Consider the following 20,941-nt stretch of genomic DNA (forward strand, 5'->3'; position numbering starts at 1 on the left):
AGATGTACTGCATGGAAAGGGGAATGATAACAAAGATTTTTAAAACCTTTTCTTACCTCCTGTTAGCATGACAACATTTTCACAAGTGACTCATTGTTTTATTGACTTTATTTTCTCTTTGAATGAGATGAAAGCCATGTATACTGCCAAACAAGTCTCATTAAACACACGTCTAATAACACGTCTTGCTTATGAAAGAACCGCATTTCATGAAAATAAAATTTTATATTAGCAGAAAATACATTTGAAAAACTGTTTTCACTCGTCCCATTGCTTTCCCAATGTCTGAACTCTTATCTTCCAGAATCTCCGCATTTGCAAGCAATTAGCACAACATTATCACTATTGCTATACAAAACGAAAACGAAATAAACGTCGAAGGGTTAACAATCCTAAACCATAGTTTTGTAAATAAAGTTTGTTGAAAGGAAAAATGCCAGTGGGTCGTATACATTGTCTGTCACATGGAGAGTGTTCACCCCAACAAGACCCGCCTCTTCCAGTATCAGAGTCCCTGCAGAAGAGAGGTTTTTGAGTTATAAATAAATTAATAATAAAAAAGCGGGGGAATGACAGCATTGAAAACTTGAGGTATGGACGGAAAAAAATGTTGACAGGCTCCGAAGCTCAAAATTTATTTAGGCAGGGCGCCAAGTTTGAAAGCGAGAACAAATAATAAAAAATACAGGCCAGGATATCTGGAAAATACTTTTTGTTGCAGGATCGGAGTGGTTCCAATTTGTCATTTGCAAATTGTGTGTTTTGAATTTACTGTATGGTAAATTTGTAGAATTTATTTGAGATAAATACTCTGTTTCTGCACTTGTAGTATTAGTTTATGTTGTAATTCCGTTTGTCAAGTGGCTATATGTTTTTCTTTTATTACACTAGTGTAGACCGTGCAAAACCAGATATATTTTTAACCAAAGTCGATTATTTTCGAGATCTTGTCAATACGACCTCGATGGCGCTAAAAAATAAATAACATGGTTTAGTACATTCATGTTGTGTTTGTAGAAGATATACTAGTGCTAGTGCTCGAAGACTGTAGGTTGTGCTGCCGTGTCGTTCTAAACGTATCATGCTTGACTTTAGTGACCGAGGTAATATTAAAAATACGACAATTACCAGCTTAATACGGGAGTGTCGGGCTAACAGACAAACAGCCTGTGTCAATTTTAATAATATAATTTACATCAGACAGTAGGGTCTGGCTAAACTTCCACAAAGCTAAAATCCTATATTTGATAGGCATGCTTTTTTCCAAAAATTTTTTTTTACAGTGTCTTTTAAATATGTTTAAATATTGTATATGTTACCAGATAATAAAGTGCTAAGTGCAAATTATCTATCTTAATTTATTTTGTGTTTCAGATTGGACAATCCCTCCCACAGGTCACTGTTTTTGTTCTCCTGTCGTCGCTGAAGTCAGCAATGTCAGCCTCACTGACGGCAGAGCAGCAGCAGAAGATTGAGGAGAACCGTCAGCGAGCTCTGGCCAGGAGAGCAGAGCGGCTTGCTGCCCAACAGCAAGGGGCACAGGCAGGACGGGCCAACCCCCCTGCCCTTCTGCAGAGCACCAGACCTCAGCTACCCAAACTGCCCTCTGCACACCCTAGACTAGGGGTGGCCCAGTCCCAGCTCTCCAAACCGACAAGGGTCTTTGTGCAGAGCAGCAATAACCACAATCCAGCAGGGGGCTACTTCGCCTTGGGACGAGCTCAGGACAATACCAATGGACAGCAAAAGCTGGAGTCTTGGCACAGCGCAGGACAAGGTTCTGCACGCCATCCAATTCAGAACCAGGTACCAGTACCTTTAATAACATTTAGGGGGGGGTGCCTTTTACTGGGTCATTCCAGGTCATGTGGACCAAATTCTAGAAAAGGTAACTATGACTGGAATCAGTGTCAATACTAATAGAAAAATATATCTGAAGTAACTTGGGTCAAAATAGGTAGAGTGGGGGGGGGCGGTCACAAAAGTTTATCTGGTCATTTGTATTACAGATGTTGAAAGAAGTCACCAAAAAGCTGTCAAAAAATAAAATGAAACCATTTGTTTTCAGTTAGATTTCTAAAACGTCTTTCACCAGATTTTTTTTTTTTTAATTCGTAATGTTTATAACCTTGTGTAGTCTTATTAAAATCAATAAACTCAAGTCCTTCTTTTTTATTCCAGTCTTCTCATGTGCAAGGTAGACCCCCCCAAGATTTCAGTGTTCAGCGGAAAGCAGATTTCCCCTCCTGGTCTGGCTCAGGAATTAAACCCACAGAAACAAAGACTGAGTCTGGGAAGGCATGTTCGGCAGCCCCTGCCTCCTCAACCAGCAAATTTTACAGTACAGGGGTGAAATCAGCCAACCAGGGCCCCAGCTCGGAGAGATCCCCTCCTCCTGGCATGAAAGAAGGTGGCCACGCGGGCACTGTGCCAGGAAAGAAAGCAGTGAGCTTGGTGAAGGGGAAGTGTGTGATGCACACAGCGGACCGATTCCGAGTAGAGGTCAGCTACAAAACCGATCTGATCGCTTTGTTTAAAAGCATGCCCAACAGGAACTACGGTAAGAGGAGGCATAAGAAAATATATTACATTTTTAAGGTTTATGTGTTTGTGATTTTCTGGTCCCTCTGGCCATAGTTCTGGTTACAAATAGAAACTCACTAGAATGGCTTGGCTGGGCTAGGTGGAATACATGTACTTTGTCTTGTCCCTTAGTTACCATTTTATGACTACTTTTAGTAAAACATGACATCTTCGCAAATATGCCACCCGCTTTGTGACTTGCGTTTTGAATAATTCTTGTTTTGTGTGGTTTTGTAGATCCGGCCACCAAAATGTGGAATTTCCGTCTGGAGGACTACAACCAGTTGAGTAAGTAAGATTTTTTTTTCCATATACCTTTTGTCAAGTCACATAAAACAGTGACTCCCTCTGATTAACAGTTGACACAAGCAGATCTAAACAACAGAACAAATTAGTTATAAGTGCCATTTAAAAAAAAAAAAAAAAAAAAAAAAACAGTATTGAATAACATGGTAAATTTCACTTTTAATTAGCTGCTTCAGAGGTTTGCTGAAAGTAGCCTTGTGTTTGATGGACTTTGTTTCATACTATTGTAACATAGCCCAGGATGGTCATCTTTTTGTCTTGTTTGGATCCCACAGTGGAAGAGGTGCAGAGGATTTCCTCGGTGACCCTGAAGCCGCTGGAGGGAATGGAGAATGTGGACTTGGCTGCAGCGACGGCTGTGTCTGCTAAAAGTGCCACTCTGGGTGCCGTGCTGAGGCTGTGTGCCAACTGGCAGAACCCCAGCGCCACCATGCAGGGCCGCTGTGTGCTGGTGTCACGGTCGCGCTTTGAGGTAGAGGTGGGCTTCCAGGCTGATGTCATCGAGGCGTTCAAACAGATCAGCTCCAGGAACTATGGTAAATGCAGCAAAAAAACTCCTGTGTTACCTAGCTTTCCAACAGTCGAAACACAACCTTAAACTTTTTATTACAGTGAAATTCATTTTGAAATAACTTTATTGGTGGCTTAATTTTATTCCATTTGGACAAAAAGTGAAACTACTTTGGTGGGCTGCACCTCGCCCCCAGTTCGGCTCACTTTTCAATGTCTGTTTGTAAGTTTTATTTCTTGGTTTCTTTCTCAGATATGAAGACCAGGAATTGGAGCTTTCTGCTTGAGGATTACAAGGGGCTAAGTGAGTGCATTCAAAAGCATGTCTGATTTCTCATTCAGAAGTTTGTTTTGCAAACCTGAAATCAGTCAATCGTTCAAAATCTTCAATAAGCACTAGTGCAGGGCAGTCAAACGATTAGTTTGATATAATTCTGGGATGAACATGGTATTTTTATGTTCGGAGATCTGTTAATAATTCAGGCAAGTATTCAAATATTCGTTCATTTGCAAAATGTTATCAAAGCCATAATATGTAACATTGTATTAAAGCAAAAAATCCCAGAAGTAAAAATAGGTTCTGAAGGCCTTACTTTACCCCTCTGAACTACAAAACAAAGGATGGCATAAAGTAGTATTTTTTTATTGTGTGTATTTCAGGCAAAAGCAGAACATGAAGTAGATATTTGCAGTTTTTTTTTTTTTTTTAATCCCTGACATTACCGTTTCTTTGCAATAATCACTTGAACAAGCAAGTGAAAACTGTCAAATTGAACTTGAATAAACACTAAATAAAATAAATGGAATTTGTATTAAGTGAATGTGACTTCTGTTTACAGGGGACATCATTTTGCACAGTCTCTTATTGTATATGGGATGTCATCTCCCAAACCGCTTGAGATGACATCTCTTAACAACGTAGTAACTTATATAGTGCAATTGTCTCACGAGGCTGATACAGTAGAGAGTCTTTCATTTAGTTCCCTTCAATAGAGCAGATGGTAGTTTTCCCTCTGTGGCAGTTGTAGTGTGTTATAATCTGTCTCTCCCTCCCTTGATCTGTGCTCCCTCTTTTCTCTCACTTTTCTTCTCTCTGTGTCTGCTCTCCTTTCTCTCTGTTTGTCTTTGCTCTGCTCTGCTCTCTCCTCTCTCTCTCTGCTCTTTCACTCTTCACTCTATCTGCTCTCTATTTGCTCTCCTCTATTCTCTATCTCTGCTCTCCTCTGTCTGTCTCTGATGTGTTCTCCTCTACTATCTTGCTCTCCTCTGTCTCTCTGCTCTCCCTTTCACTCCTCTCTCTCTCTCTGCTCTCACTTTCTTCTCTCTACTCTCTAACTCTGCTCTCCCCTCTCTCTGTGCTGTCCAGTGGAGGTGCTGTGTAGGATCCCCTCAGTGGAGGTTGAGCCACTCCCTCGCGCTGTGGTGCAGGCCTTTGCCACCCAGTTCAGCCAGACCCAGCCCAACAAGCCTGAGATCCCTGAGGCTGACCTCTCCAACATCGACCCCATGCTGGAAAACGGCCTCATGCACTTCCAGAGAGAGGGAGTCAAGTAGGTACAATGCAGCACAATGTGATATACATGTGCATTAATTTAAATCTAGCGACAGAATGACCGGACGAATCTCACTGTTCTAAATTACGCCACGTTACTAAGCAGATTCTGCTGTTAAGTATATGGATAAATATGCTTTCTTTTCCATATATTGTAGTTTTTATTAATATTATTATTTATTTTATTTCTTAGCAGACGCCCTTATCCAGGGCGACTTACAGTCGTAAACAAAAATACATTTCAAGAATCACAGTACAAGTATTAATACAATTAAGAGCAAGATAAAATACAATGACTTCGGTTCTAGCAAGTACAAGTATATGACAAAATACGATTCATTAACGGAGCAGATACCAGTGACAGTGATAGTTACATCAGGATATAATTAAATACAAAATACTACAGATTAAATAACACTTGTGACAGATATAACAGAATAACCCATGAACGTTCATCGAGTGAAAGGAAGCAGTGCACTTTCTGTTTATAACAGCTTTATTCTGGAACTGTATAAATTTGGCAATTGGACGTAACTATGGGCTTTGCAACAATACCTGTTGTGTGTAGAGGTTGTGTGTGAAAGACAGTGCTGTGCAGCTGTACTGTGAGCCAGCCTCACAGTCCCTGTTTTGTGTCCTCCTCTGTGCTCTTTAGCTTTGCTGTGTCGCGGGAGGGCCGGCTGCTCCTGGCTGATGATATGGGCCTGGGGAAGACGGTCCAGGCAATCTGCATAGCAGCGTACTACAGGAAGGAGTGGCCCCTGCTGGTGGTAACACCCTCTTCAGTCAGGTTCACCTGGGCTGAGGTACAGTACAGGATGGCTACACTGCACTGAGCTGTTTTCTGAGGGTTGTTAAACATTTATTTGCCAAGGACTAAACTCTTTATATTTGTTCCTAAATGTTTTCCTTAGCTATGCATGTTAAGTGTAGGTAAGCTGTAGTGTTTATACAGTAGGATGTTTGCAGTCTAAGGTGATTTATGTAATAAGTCTTTTTTATTCTCGTATAATGTAGACACATACACATTAATGTTGTTGTATATCACAAAAAGTAACATGATTTCTTGTATTTGGCTGTCTTTGTATTCATCTAGGCATTTCAGAGGTGGTTGCCCTCTGTGAAGGCTGACAGCATAAATGTTATTGTCAAAGGCAAAGACAATCTCACCTCGGGAATCATCAACATCATCAGTTATGACCTCCTCAGCAAGATGGACAAGCAGCTGCTTGGAACCTCCTTTAAAGTCTTGATCATGGTGAGTGTCACCAATATAATTATAAATATAATTTTCATATAGAGGATCGAGTATAAGGTGCCAAATAAAAGTCACTTGTAAATGACCACATAGTTCTTATGTGTTTGTTTCGGTTGAACCTTCTAAACTTTTTAAAAGGGTTTATTTTACATTTAGTTTGACCAAAGCCTTTTTCTGCTCTTGGACCAGGATCTCTATAGAAACAACAGGACACAACACAAGTTTGTGAAACCAGTCTATTCTTGTAAAAGTAGGTCTTTTGACATATGGAATATATCTGTAACTTGAATGTATACCAGACATTTTAGAACCAGTTTTTATAAAACAAAATTCAGTGGAGCCAGCAAGTTCAAAGTATTGAATTTGAATGAAATCCAATTTGACAAATGTTCTTTTTTTTTTTTTCTTTTAGGATGAATCTCACTTTCTGAAGAACACAAAGACAGCACGATGTAAAGCTGCAATGCCTCTACTTAAGGTACTCTACGGACATGTACTTAATTTAATTTGAAATAGCATCTGATAAAGGTTGGCTTTCCAGTATAGTGACAATAACACAACACTGCTGTTCGGCAGGTTCTGTTGGTTTCTAGTCATAGTATAAAGTATTTTTAGCATAGGATACATTATCAGGTTTATTTGGTTGCTCTATTCCGCCCCCCCAGGTTGCAAAGAGGGTGATTCTTCTCTCAGGGACCCCGGCCATGTCCAGACCTGCTGAGCTCTACTCCCAGATAGCTGCGGTCCAGCCTTCCTTCTTCCCGCGCTTCCATGACTTTGGAGTGCGCTACTGTGATGCCAAACAGGCAAGTGTCTGCTTTTTACATTTGTACATCTGTCTCTGTTGGGTAATCTTTATTGAGAGTTTCAGAATATGGAGATATACGGGGATGTCTGTCGCACTTGCATGTGTTACATAAAATGGGCATGATAATCCATTTTAATTTGATCGCTGTAATTTGATATGAAATTAAGAATATGTAAACTCCTGTTGTGACCAAATTACTAACATTAAAGTCAGTATGTGTGTACAGTACATCTGGCTTAAATGTACATTGATCTGAAAACACTGTCAGCGATTCCATTTGAAAAATAATTGAATCAGTCATGTGAGGTAAAGTCCATTTCTACAACAGTTTTGTTGGCCATCCTCCCTGAGGTTCTGACCTACAGATGCACATTAAACTGGTTGATGCGAGTTACTCTTGTAATGATGGGATCTGGATGTGTCTCTTGCTGCAGATGCCCTGGGGCTGGGATTACTCTGGCTCCTCGAACCTGTCTGAGCTCAGGCTGCTGCTGGAGGAGTCTCTGATGCTGCGCCGCCTCAAGTCCGAGGTGCTGTCCCAGCTGCCAGCCAAGCAGCGCAAGGTCGTGACGGTGGCGCCAGACGGGATCAACGCCAAGACGAAGGCAGCGCTGGCCGCAGCTGCCAATGACATGGCCAAGGGGCACAGAAACGTGCGTCCACACCACCGGGGCCGGTGCAGGGGGTGAAGGGCATTGGGAGTGGGGGAGGAGCAGTATAATCCCTGTGTGAAGTTAATATGGAAGGATTCACCTTTTAAAGAGGCTGTAGGTAACAAAATAATTATCTGATTGCTCTGTACAGCAGGTACAATTTGGAAAGAAATGTAGTACAACACACTAGTTTAATGAACCCTTTGCTGCCCTGTGTCCAGTATATTTGACATTGAGAAATTTAATTTAACATTGAGAATGGGAACATATGGATGGGACTTTATCCTGCCAATATCCTAGCTACATCACCTCCTTTTCATTCTGCAGAAGCAACAAGAGAAGGAAGCACTCCTGGTCTTCTACAACCAAACAGCAGAGGCTAAAGTTCGGGCAATAATGTAAGTGTGACAGGTCATTCAGAATAGATACAGTCCTGAGATTAATGGACACTTCACAGTGCAGCCATTTCGAATTAAAACCAAGGCTAGACAGGTAGACGTTCTTTCTGTGTTGTACACAACATTTTGGTCTGAGGCTTTAAAAAAAAAAAAAAAAGAAAAAGCATGCTTACCAGTGCTATATCTATAGTTTCCCAATTCTCGTGGCTGCAGTTCAGCTTAAAGAATTTGAGTTATATATATATATATTTTTTTTAATGCCTGCCTTTTAAATTAATAATTATTATTATTATTTATTATTCTTTATTTCTTAGCAGACGCCCTTACCCAGGGCGACTTACAGTTGTATACAAAAAATACATATCAAGAATTACAGTACAATTAAGAGCAAGATACAAAATACAATGACTTCAGTCCTAACAAGAGCAAACACATAGGACTTGATATCAGGGCAGTTTAAGATCAGATAAGTGTTGATAGTTACATCAGGGTTAGATACGACTGCAAGTGAAATACGAAATACAAAATACTACAGATTGGGTTAAGTGCAGGATTAAATACAGTAAAATAGGGAGCAGATAAGTGCAAGTTAAAATGCATTAAAGGCAGAATCTACAATGCTGTGACTCCTAATCACTACAAAACATAGAAAAGAATAAGGGTTCTAGGAATTGTAAGAATTTAGGCAACACATGTCCATGGCCAGTGGAGTTTCTTACTATACAGAAGACCAGTTAACCAATCCAGTGTACGAATATGTATTATCAATAGCTATTTGCTTGTGTTTTTTCAATATATGATACTGCTTGTGTTTCAAGTAACTTCATGCTGAAAGAGTTGATGTTGATACAGGAAGCAACCCAACATCGTTTTATTGATGTTTGTTACTTTCCCTGCAGGGAGTACATAATGGACCTGCTGGAAAGTGGGAAGGAGAAGTTTCTGGTGTTTGCTCACCACAAGCTTGTCCTGGACAACATAACCAAGGAGCTTGGGGAGAAAGTGAGACTGAATCTTTCCTTTAAAACATCACAGTAGGAGGATCACTGAAACTGATATTTAGGGGGATACTGTATGTGAGATATCACAGGGACAAAACAAAATACAACATTCAAACAACTTACACACTGGCACGAACTGTGTGTGTGTGTGTGTGTGTGTGTTTTTAAATGTAGTGTTTGTATTTTGGGTCTTTGGGAGAGAATTCTAACAATGTAACAGATATATCATTTGTGATATTGCAAATGTATCTTTCTTTATGTTTATTGTATTTGGGGCAGCAGGGCTGCTATGTGGAATGTATGTTGCAGATTCTAGGCAGCTTCAACTGGCAACATGTCATAACGTCCTCTGTGCTTTCTTTCCGGCTCAGGGGATGAGTTATATCCGGATCGACGGCTCTACGCCCTCGGCTGATCGGCAGGCCCTCTGCCAGCAGTTCCAGTTCTCAGAAAAGAGCTGTGTGGCGGTTCTCTCCATCACTGCAGCAAACATGGGGCTGACTCTGTGCTCTGCCGACTTGGTGGTATTCGCTGAGCTCTTCTGGAATCCAGGGGTACAGGCTGCCATATCTGATACTGTGTGCTCACCAGACAGAAGCAAAAAGCTATCTGTGCACTGGAATAGCCCCTTCAGATTCAAGACTTTGGGGTCTCTGTTAAGCATCTGTTCACAGTAAATGATATAATCAAGTTATAAGCATAAAAAAAAAAAAAAGCAGAAAGACAAATAAGAACCTGAATGAGAAAGCTACATTTTGGCTATACAGAATTCCCATTTGCTGATTACTTATTGGCAGAAGCAAAATCAGTCCACGGTTAAGCCCGAATAATAATTAAAAAATGATGGGGGTGAAAATTCCTGGCAATACAATTTTAAATCATATGTAAATTACAGTATTACAATATTATACAATATTAATATTGTCCTGTGTACATAAGTCAATTCCGCAATTAAAAAAACAACACCTTTTATGTTTAACAGCAGCTTCTGAGTACAATCTATATTTTTTTTATTTGTATTAACTTAAATTTTTGTGTGTATGGTGTCCCTTATAACAGGGTGTCATTGCATTTTCACCTCACGTAATTAAATTACAGTATAAATAAACTCTTGTCTATATAAACTCTTGTCTACTCTTGTCTGCAGCCACACAATTTTATGTTGGTTATTTGTGATAAAATGGAAGACTACAATACCTAAATATTGCAACATACTAATGAACTCCAATCTGTGGGTTCCAGGTTCTGATCCAAGCAGAAGATCGCGTCCATCGAATTGGCCAGACCTGCAGTGTCAACATTCACTACCTTGTGGCCAAAGGGACTGCGGACGACTACCTATGGTAAATATACCTCAAAAACGCTACCCCAGTTCCATTCTGAGGTTTCTTCTTCTGTTTAACCTGCAGTAATTAAATGGACTGCAGCTCTCTCTGATTCTCTCCTTCTCCCTGGCCCCTTCCTAAGGCCCATGATCCAAGAGAAGATGAATGTCCTGGAGCAAGCCGGTCTGTCAGAAACCAACATCTCAGAGAATGCAGAGTCTGCCAGCTTCTACTGTAAGGTAGGTATGGGTCAGCATTGTATGGACAGTGTAAGGAGAGTTCAGCCATGGGCATTTGATGCTTATGAAGGGTGAGGGACAGTGGCAGTGGATACACTCAAGCATGACGCACCCGTGCAGTCCTGACCAGAACACCCCCTGCCATTCAGTCCTGGGTCAAACAAACTGTCAAAATTGCCATATTGACTGATGGGGGTTTCATGATGTTGACTAGTATCCACTGGGGTTTCTTGAATTGAAACTACCAGTCATTTACCTTGTAACCTGTCATTTATCCTTCGTTTCTCATTTTTCAGGAGATAAGAGGTCAGATTTGCTTAGATTTCGCTTCAGATATAATGGATCAATTCTGAGCTGCCTTGAGATTTTAAACTAAAACGTACAGAAGCCAGCAAATTGACTTAACTAAAAAAGCAGTCTTTTCCATGTGAAAAAAATAAATAAATAAAATTGGGGTTGCATGAATGTAAATCAAACAACTAAGGGATTGAGCGGTTCAAGTTAGAGATTGTGAATTAAAAATCACATCTATCTTATCAAATGCCCTTTCATCACCTCTCCTGTTATGTGTTATAAATCTGTGTGATGTCTCGGTCACATTAAAGAGAAAAAGGGTTCTTTACAGACATCGCTCTTATCTGCTGTAACTTACAAAAGTAGAAAGGCTGTCACTTTTTCTCCTCGTGCTCTGTGTTTGGGGGTGTAGGTTTCAAATGGATGTAATCTGTTTTTTCACAGGATCCAAAGCAGAGGACAATACTGGACATGTTTCAGAGTTCCTTTGCAGACGAAGGGGATGATTTCGATGAGGCCATGCTCCTGGAAGCAGCCAGTGCATGGGAGGATCCAAACACAGGACTTACTTCTCAAGACAGTGGAAGCAACTATTTAGAAAGCCCTGGCAAAAAAAGACGCATTGAAGACTATTTCGGCAAACAATAATTCAGTTGAAACAAATACATCTATAAATATTTATATTAATGTATATATAATTCATGGTATGTGTACATTAAAAAGTGTTTTATAATTGTTGGTTTGCTTTTTTCTAGATTTTTTTTTTTTTTTTTTTTTTTAGAAAATGCAATAATAAAATAAGACTTGTGAGGTATATGTTGTTTTCTTTGTCTATTATATTTTTGAAACTACCTATCAGCAACCAGTTTCTCAGTGTAAAATCTAACAGGTAATCGATGCATTGAGAACAATTTATTGTTCAAAAGCAAGAATATATATATATATATATATATATATATATATATATATATATATTAGTACAATGCATGGCTCAGGAGTTTTGCCTCCCAAAAGAACTTTATTCACAGCACAGATATTACACAGTAGTTAAAAACAGTGGCTGTCTGTCACCACTTTTGTTTTTTCCTTTAACAAATTAAAACGAAAGCTTTCAAAACTACTAGAAATGAAAAGGTATTTAATTTCTAGTATTTTTATTCGAAAGACCGTTGTTGTCAAGTGAATTAAAATTTAAATGTGCCATTGATTTAAAAAAAAAAAATTACAAATGCAAAGACTAGGTTAAAATAAACGTTTTTGCAGCCATATGTATGTTTTTTTTAATTCTGTAAGGCCAATAATTAAATCTCGTCTGTACTGAATTACAAATCAGATATCCAATATAAATAAATTACCGACGTATTGCAGGGGCGTCTATTTTCTTTTAAGCGTGACGTAACAGAAATACATTTTCAGTTGGAGTGGCAGACCGATTTAAATGTAAGCCGATGATTTTGTCAAATTATTAATTTTATTGGGATTTTATGTTGGCATGTTTAATTCGTATCTATGTAAGAAATATCCCTTTTATTAAGTACCACAATGTAATTTAATGAAGCCGAAAAATAACTGACCTTTTTATCGTTATTGTTATGAATTAACTTAGTTTTTGTTTACAAGAGGCACTTCACAGCTAAATTGTATTTTTTTGTGCTGTATGGATGGTACACGTTTCGCGTGACAATAACTGTTAGGACAAGTTGACAGTTGAACGCAACTGTAGAAATTAGCACGGCAGTGTTTATTTTGAGTCGTAATATTTTAATTTATTCGGTTTTATAGGTGACGCAGGATGAAGCTCGAACTACGGTGGGAGAACAGGGGTTTGCAATAAGGGCACTTTCACACCTAGTTCGTTGCATGCGGATGAAAGTGCGGTTGGTTTGCTTTGAGTGATATGTGAAACTACATAGCACCAGGATGCGCATCAAACCAAGTGAACCGAGATCACTTGAAATGGTGATCTCGGTTCGCTTGGAAGTTAGGGGACTCGGTATGTTTGCCACTTTGCTCAATTTTTTGCAATGTGAAGCAAAACGTATTCCAGTTCACTTGGAAACGAACCGCTCCAAAGTCCAAACACCAAAGCAAATCGTACAACTTAAAGTGGGTACGTTCACGGAGATCATTCTGCGCAGGTTCTGTGCAGAATCTGACCAATTTAGCCAATGATCTTCTAAGAATGATCTCCGTGAACGCACCCATTGGCTAAATTGGTCAGATTCTGCAACCTGCGCAGAATGATCTCCGTGAAGACACCAATAGTTTCCCCTTGTCACACATGCACACGCTTGTCAAAAACCAGACAAGAACACCATAATATCACATGTACACAACTGCGCAACACACACACACACACACACACACACACACAAATTCCTGGCGCTGATTACTAACTGGCTCAACCCGGTGCTATTCAATTACATGTGTTTTGAGATTTAATTACTATTGCAGCAAGCGTGTTCTTTAAGCATAGTAACAAAACTGTCACAAACAAAGAAAAATATTAAATGACAATTGAATAATGATTTAGAACACGTATTACATCTAGCTTTATTCGTGTGCCATATACACATTTGCAATGAAAACACTATGCCAAGACAAAGCGGTACTGTCACTGTTGCATTTGCGCTGCTCTGCCTGAGTGTAGTAAACTAGTTCCTGTTACATCTGTATCTCACCACACTGTCACGCATACAGCATTTACAACAAGCTATTATCACTTGAATTTTTGTGGTGTGACACGAACCGAAGCAAACTAGAAGAAAGTTTGTTTGTAAGTGAACCACGATTCGAATCACTTGGAAGTGAACTAGGTGTAAAATGACCTAAGTATTGTTTTATAATTGCATTAACTGAACTAAAGAACAACACAGTTAATATATAAATTAGTGATAAACTACAAAATGACCCATAATGTGTTTATGTTCTATAACAGATGACACCTGTTCTAAATCCACTGCGGTGTTACTGATGCAGTGCGTCTCATGGACTCTTGAGCGCTTCTCTCAAAAACTCTTTCAGTGCAACGATTATTTCAGACAGACAATGATAAATAAACAAATAACTTTAAAAAGGTGCAGTACCATAGTGATTGTCGTTAGGTCCATTTGCCTGCTAAGAGTAAGCTAATATTGATAGTGTACTGCATCTACAATAGTTGCATCTTTCATGCTTAAGTGTGCCCGAGCTGCCTCTCTCTCCTCTGTCCTAATTCTCCTCGACCTCTCTGCTGCCTTTGACACTGTTGATCACTCTATTCTACTATCATCTCTTGCTGACCTGGGGATCTCTGGCACTGCTCTGGCCTGGTTCTCCTCCTACCTCTCCAACCGCACTTACCAGGTAACCTGGCGTGGAGCAACCTCCACACCTCACCCTCTCTTGACTGGAGTCCCCCAAGGGTCAGTCTTGGGTCCTCTCCTGTTCTCTCTCTACACCCGCTCCCTGGGCCCCCTCATCGCATCCTATGGTTTCTCATACCATTTCTATGCTGATGATGCTCAGATTTTCCTCTCCTTCCCCACCTCTGACTCCACCATCTCCTCCCGTATCTCTACCTGTCTGTCTGCTATTTCCTCCTGGATGCACTCGCATCACCTCAAACTCAACCTCTCTAAATCTGACCTCCTTTTCTTTCCCTCCTCCTCCCCCTCCTCTGATCTCTCTATCTCTGTTCCTCTGGAATCTACCACACTCTCTCCCTCTTCCTCAGCTAAAAACCTTGGAGTCACCCTGGACCCCTGCCTCTCTTATTCCCAGCACATCTCCACTCTGGCACGCACTTGTAGATTCTTCCTGAGCAACATCCGAAGAATCCGACCCTTCCTCACCAACTATGCTACCCAGCTCCTGGTCCAGGCCCTGGTACTCTCCCGCCTAGACTACTGCAACTCCCTCCTGGCTGGCCTCCCTGCGTCCGCCACCCGTCCGCTCCAGCTCATCCAGAACTCTGCTGCTCGCCTGGTGTTCTCTCTACCTCGCTTCGCCCACGCTACTCCACTACTCCGCTCGCTCCACTGGCTCCCGATCACCGCTCGCATCCAGTTCAAGACTCTTGTACTAGCCTACAGATGCCTTGATCAGACTGCACCCAGCTACCTCCAGACCCTCATCTCTCCCTACACCCCCACTCGACCTCTCCGCTCCGCCTGCACTAGAAGACTGGCTCTACCTCCGCTACGCTCCCCTGCCTCCCGAGCCCGCTCCTTCTCCACCCTTGCTCCGCAGTGGTGGAACGACCTTCCTACAGATGTCAGGACTGCCCAGTCCCTGACCACATTCCGGCGCCTCCTTAAGACTCACCTCTTCAAACAGCACCTGTAGAACTCCTCTGTTGTATCCTGGGACACTATCACCCTTCATTTAAATATGCTTTATTTTGCTCTTATCTGCCCCCTATTTTACTGCATTTAATCCTGTACCTCAGAATATTGTAATCTCCCAAGTGTTTAATCTGTAGTATTTTGTACTTAATCATATCCTGATGTAACTATCACTACTTAATCATATCCTGATGTAACTTTCACTATTATCTGCTGTATTATTGAATTGTGGTTTGTCACACTTGAGAATTATTGTATTTCTTGTTCTTATTGTATGACTTATATTGTAACACTTGAATGTATTTGTATTTGCTTGCGATTGTAAGTCGCCCTGGATAAGGGCGTCTGCTAAGAAATAAATAATAATAATAATAATAATTGCAGACTTGTGACACCAGATATAATCATGAACAATTTGACCCTGGTAGCACGCAACCCTTACCTGTATGACAAACTCTTCTGGAAGATATCAGAGAAAGGTTTTCAAGATGGGTGGAGCATCAGTGGCTTTGTGGTTATCCTCACCTTCATTACTCTGTGCCTCACTACAACAACCTACATCATCTTGAGCTGTTTTTACACCATGTGCTCCAAATGCATCTGCAAAAACGATGCCGTGGAGGTGCTGACGCAGAAGAACCAGGCTGCAAGAACAATCTGAAAACAATGGAAGAGGGAAAGGTTGAAAGGAAAGAAAAAATAAAGCAGCGCTGCAAAGTCCAAACAAGCAGTGAATGGACACAAATTGTCCATTAAGATGTCTGCACAGAACATGCAAATATACCAGTAGAGATTCAGAAAAATGTGTTTATGTATGTATGTATAAATTTCATTAACTAAAATAATTTAACCATTTTAGTCTACTCCAGGCTATATACTATGTGTACATTGTTAAAAGGGAAGAGTGAAGGTAGCCATGTGTTTCCAGTTGAAGCTGACACTGTGTTTCATCAATGGGTATTACGTTTAAAAGCCAGGATTTTAAGGGGGACGGATGGACGGACACATACCGTAAAACCTGTCTAATCCAGTCCTCTACAAACAGGCATCCTGTATAATTCTGCAAAAATGTGTTGGTCCAGATAAACTGCGTACCTGCTATTATTACACATTTTAAAAATACACATAGCAATTTTGCTGCACAGCGTGTCTGCCTCTCCTCACGCCTCCCCTAAAACTTCCACTAACAACTACATCTCCTAATCTCCCAGAATACAATGGCTTCAGTTACGAGGAAACAAGGAAAACCGACCCAACAACATTGTCCAATTGCTGGCTAGCCCTGTTGTCTTTACAGCCAACCACAGTAAGAATAGGAATAATTCAAAGCTACACAGGTTGAAGCTTAAACACCCCAGTCCAGCTACAAATCTGGAGCCATCATCAGAGGCAACCGCTAAAAAAAAAGGTGCCTATAATATTAAACAAACTGTTTTATAACTTATTAATGCATTTATTTATTTTATTTATCTGCGTGGCTTTATATTGAAGTTTTAGCACGTTCAGTGTTTAAGAACTTAATGTTAACATACAAGTAACAATTAATTTTCAGAGTCAATGTGATACCTCGAAAAAAATGCGCTAAGCCGATAAAGAACCTTGTAGAACACATGTGGTTGTACAGTAGTTCAAAGTAACAGCCTACCCCATTACCATTAAAGATTGTACAGTATGTATCGAGATTACTCATGACTTCAAGGTAATGTTGCACTTTAACCTCTGAATATACATTTTACTCTCTGTGTTCTAATTAGAGGATAAATTACTCCCAGACCCCAGACCTTATCTGGAGCGCTGGTCCTTACCAAATCCCTATTGAAATGAATGGTGTGATACCTTCTACAATCCAGAACCTTTCTGTTCTGGAATCTGGCATGATTTGTAAGTCTTGTCTGTAAATCTGATGGTACAGTCATGTGAAGTTTATAATCAAGTAAAATCCTTTAATAGAGTTTTTGAAAGTGTTTAAATAGTTTGTATTCTATACCTTTTAATTTGATTCCTTTTTTAGATGCAGTATTAGATTGTGTGAAACTGCACACTATAATCCAGCACAATTTTCCAGTCCCAAGCGATGCAGGACACTACATTCCAAGTGTAAGATTTCATGTGACTCCACTTAGCATTCATATATAAACGTTTTCTTAAAGGATGTATGTGTTATTTCTTTGTAGTTTTTACAGTAAATTGAATTTTCATTGTTTTAACAAACGTGTAAATTAGATGAGAGAGTGTCACTGTTTGGATGATAAGGACTACAAAGTTCCAGGATCCCTCTTGTGGTCAAAGTTAGCAATTGTTTTAATACATACATACATATATATATATATATATATATATATATATATATATATATATATATATATATATATATATATATATATATATATATATATTATATAGCTCTGGAAAGAATTAAGAGATCACGGCAAAATTATCAGTTTCTCTGGTTTTACTATTTATAGGTATGTGTTTGGGTAAAATTAACACTTTTGTTTTATTCTATAAACTACTGACAACATTTCTCCCAAATTCCAAATAAAAATATTGTCATTTAGAGCATTTATTTGCAGAAAATGACAACTGGTCAAAATAACAAAAAAGATGCAGTGTTGTCAGACCTCGAATAATGCAAAGAAAATAAGTTCATATTCATTTTTAAACAACACAATACTAATGTTTTAACTTAGGAAGAGTTCAGAAATCAATATTTGGTGGAATAACCCTGATTTTCAAGCACAGCTTTCATGCATCTTGGCATGCTCTCCACCAGTCTTTCACATTGATGTTGGGTGACTTTATGCCACTCCTGGCGCAAAAATTCAAGCAGCTCGGCTTTGTTTGATGGCTTGTGACCATCCATCTTCCTCTTGATCACATTCCAGAGGTTTTCAATGGGGTTCAGGTCTGGAGATTGGGCTGGCCATGACAGGGTCTTGATCTGGTGGTCCTCCATCCACACCTTGATTGACCTGGCTGTGTGGCATGGAGCATTGTCCTGCTGGAAAACCCAATCCTCAGAGTTGGAGAACATTGTCAGAGCAGAAGGAAGCAAGTTTTCTTCCAAGACAACCTTGTACTTGGCTTGATTCATGCGTCCTTCACAAAGACAAATCTGCCCGTTTCCAGCCTTGCTGAAGCACCCCCAGTTCATCACCGATCCTCCACCACATTTCACAGTGGGTGCGAGACACTGTGGCTTGTAGGCCTCTCCAGGTCTCTGTCTAACCATTAGACGACCAGGTGTTGGACAAAGCTGGAAATTGGACTCATCTGGGTGTGTTACATTGCACTGCATTGTAGTGCTCTTGAGTTTTTCTTCCGCGTTGGTGTGTGCTATTGTTGAACTTACCTGAAGTGATATTTCTTTTTTCTTCACAGTCATGGTAGAGACACCTGTTGAAAACATTATAAAATAATATAGAAAAAAACGACGTGAACTCGTTAATATACAGCAAAAAAAATAAACGTTAATGATGGTTTTTTTTCGGATCATTTAATTATTATTTTTTTTTCGCAGCGACTCCAACGATACACATTACAGGTAGTTTCAGACAACCGTTCTTACTGGGACACTAGTGAGACATCATCACTGTCTCTACGAGTACATTAGATTGATCTATCATTTTTTGTGGCAGCATTTATTATTATTATTATTATTATTATTTATTTCTTAGCAGACGCCCTTGTCCAGGGCGACTTACAGTCGTAAACAAAAATACATTTCAAGAATCACAGTACAAGTAATAATACAATTAAGAGCAAGATAAATACAATGACTACAGATCTCCACTTAATTTGTTTAGAATTAAGCGTTTTAAAGATATAAATCTGTCTTACCTAAATGGTAAAGTTACCTGTGCTGTATTCCTGTTTGTTTGCAACTTCGGGTCTGACACGTAGAGTTGCAAATGGTTTCCCTTGACAACATTGGCGTGTCTTGTTACCAGGCATTTAAACCATGTGACTAGATCCACTTGACAAAAAGTTCAAGGTAAATAAAATGTACTTGGAAACATTTACAGCGAAACATGTTCAGGAGTGCAAAAAACTAGACTTCCCGGAGAATTTTAGATTTTAAGAAAAACATTTCGACTGGTTAAAGACAACATTTAAAGAAAACATACATATACATACACACACACACATTTTTTTTTAATTTCCTGAGCTACAGCAGCGTTTGCTGGTGCCTTTCATTTGAACGTGCGAGTGGCAGGAAAACTATCTGTAGAGAATGCAAACAAACTGGACAGGCAACAACATGATCAGAATGTAGTTACCCTTGTAATCAATTATAGTTAAACCACTTCATCATTGGACACTTCCTCTTTTACAAAGGGCTTGGAAAGTGAAAATGGCCATAAAACCAGCACTGACAATCCCCGAGTGGGTGGGACATGTAACAACAAATTATTACCCAATTCTTATGTCACTCCATTCCAGACTAGTTCCTGATTGGACCTGAATTTTGCAGTCATTACGTCACATCCGAGTGACACACCAGGATGTGCGATTGGTTTTATAGCAAAATAAAAACCATTTGCACGTATTTATTTATTTAATCTTAATTTTTCTTTTTCTTACGTCCTAGAGATGTCGGAGTCGCCAGAAACACGCAGTCTAGTGTCTGCTTCATCTCAACTCAATCTGACAGACATTGACGCGGTGAGAGTGGAATTCAGAATATTTCATTTGTTTGACTGTATGTACGAACAAGTGCAGGTGTGTGCAGGTACAGTACGTTCAGAATACCAAGGGCAGACACAGGGAAAACGGAGCGGCTGCACAAGAACCACTGCAACTGCTGCTTTGTTTACACTAATTTTACATCTTGAGAACGTTGGCAGAACGCCTTTATCCAAGGCGACTTACAGGTGTTATAGGGCAGTACAAGGTTACAGTGCAAAAACAATATTTAAATACTGTATAGTTTACAGTAAGTGTAGATACTACTGTAATACAAAATGAGATACGGTGTAAGGTTTAAAACAATTTGTATCAACAATGACATAATAATAGTGCAAGGATAGTGCATCAGCTGAGAATCCAGTAAGGTGGTGCTTTGGTCAGGCGAATCCAGTGCGTGGTAGAAGGGGTCGATGAAGAGATCTCCAAGTACAGTCTAAACAGCTAATATTTCATTTTAATTAAAGCCGCAGACTTGTTATCTAGTTTAATTTTACATTAAAATGTGATTCATCATATTCTTCCAAAGTCTAGCGTCCTGTGCAATGTGATTCATCAGAAATCAGACATTGATGGCTTACCGGTTTGTTTTCTCTTTTAGCTGCAGACACAAAGCTATCCTGCTAATAGGAAGCTGACAGTACTTTCATTTCATTCCAGATTGATGACAAGGAGTTTGATATTCCCCAAGTAGATACCCCGCCCACTCTAGAAAGTATTCTTAACGAGGTGAGACAATAAGAGCTGCATGAACTCATTTGTTGAATAATCTTGCGTATCATAGCTGTTGGGTCATTCCAGCGCAAGCTGACCACATTCTCGGACGGGACTTCTTCAGTTTGTGGCTTAAGCACGTGCGATGGAGAAATGAGTTCCAGGGGTAGGTGGTGTTTGCATGCAAAAGAAGAAATGTGTAACTCGGGCCTCGCATGCTGTCTGAAGGGGGTCAAAATGCCCATTCGGATGACCTTTGACCTGATTTTTCTCTATTGAGTGGTCGAGC

At 39.9% G+C, this 20,941-nt stretch overlaps 2 protein-coding genes across 3 annotated transcripts in view; both read left to right on the forward strand.

Moving 5' to 3' along the window:
• The first annotated feature begins 443 nt into the window (after window positions 1-443).
• On the forward strand, window positions 444-11,710 carry smarcal1 (SWI/SNF related, matrix associated, actin dependent regulator of chromatin, subfamily a-like 1). The gene is made up of 18 exons (XM_034001801.3): window positions 444-591; window positions 1,375-1,806; window positions 2,182-2,560; window positions 2,821-2,871; window positions 3,165-3,425; window positions 3,653-3,703; window positions 4,766-4,949; window positions 5,607-5,757; window positions 6,048-6,209; window positions 6,622-6,687; window positions 6,875-7,015; window positions 7,452-7,670; window positions 7,998-8,068; window positions 8,968-9,070; window positions 9,441-9,623; window positions 10,312-10,412; window positions 10,537-10,633; window positions 11,372-11,710. The coding sequence occupies exons 2-18, from the start codon at window positions 1,435-1,437 to the stop codon at window positions 11,573-11,575; spliced, it is 2,796 nt and encodes a 931-aa protein (XP_033857692.3). The 5' UTR covers window positions 444-591; window positions 1,375-1,434; the 3' UTR covers window positions 11,576-11,710.
• An 8,003-nt stretch (window positions 11,711-19,713) lies between these two features.
• vps8 (VPS8 subunit of CORVET complex) overlaps window positions 19,714-20,941 on the forward strand; it is a 132,993-nt gene continuing 131,765 nt past the window's right edge. For both annotated transcript variants that reach the window (XM_034016381.3, XM_059032092.1), the window contains exons 1-2: window positions 19,714-19,917; window positions 20,599-20,667. In XM_034016381.3, coding sequence (XP_033872272.2) covers window positions 19,846-19,917; window positions 20,599-20,667 — 141 coding nt within the window. In that variant the 5' untranslated portion in view covers window positions 19,714-19,845. The remainder of the gene's footprint in view (window positions 19,918-20,598; window positions 20,668-20,941) is intronic.

Source organism: Acipenser ruthenus, chromosome 10, assembly GCF_902713425.1.
Source record: "Acipenser ruthenus chromosome 10, fAciRut3.2 maternal haplotype, whole genome shotgun sequence".
Classification (NCBI taxonomy): Eukaryota; Metazoa; Chordata; class Actinopteri; order Acipenseriformes; family Acipenseridae; genus Acipenser; species Acipenser ruthenus.

Coding starts and splice junctions, on each gene's coding strand:
- smarcal1 (XM_034001801.3), top strand. CDS start 1,435: ATGTCAGCCTCACTGACGGCAGAGCAGCAGCAGAAGATTGAGGAGAAC. Junction 1,807..2,181: donor GCCATCCAATTCAGAACCAG/GTACCAGTACCT, acceptor TTTTTATTCCAG/TCTTCTCATGTGCAAGGTAG. Junction 3,704..4,765: donor TGAGGATTACAAGGGGCTAA/GTGAGTGCATTC, acceptor TGTGCTGTCCAG/TGGAGGTGCTGTGTAGGATC.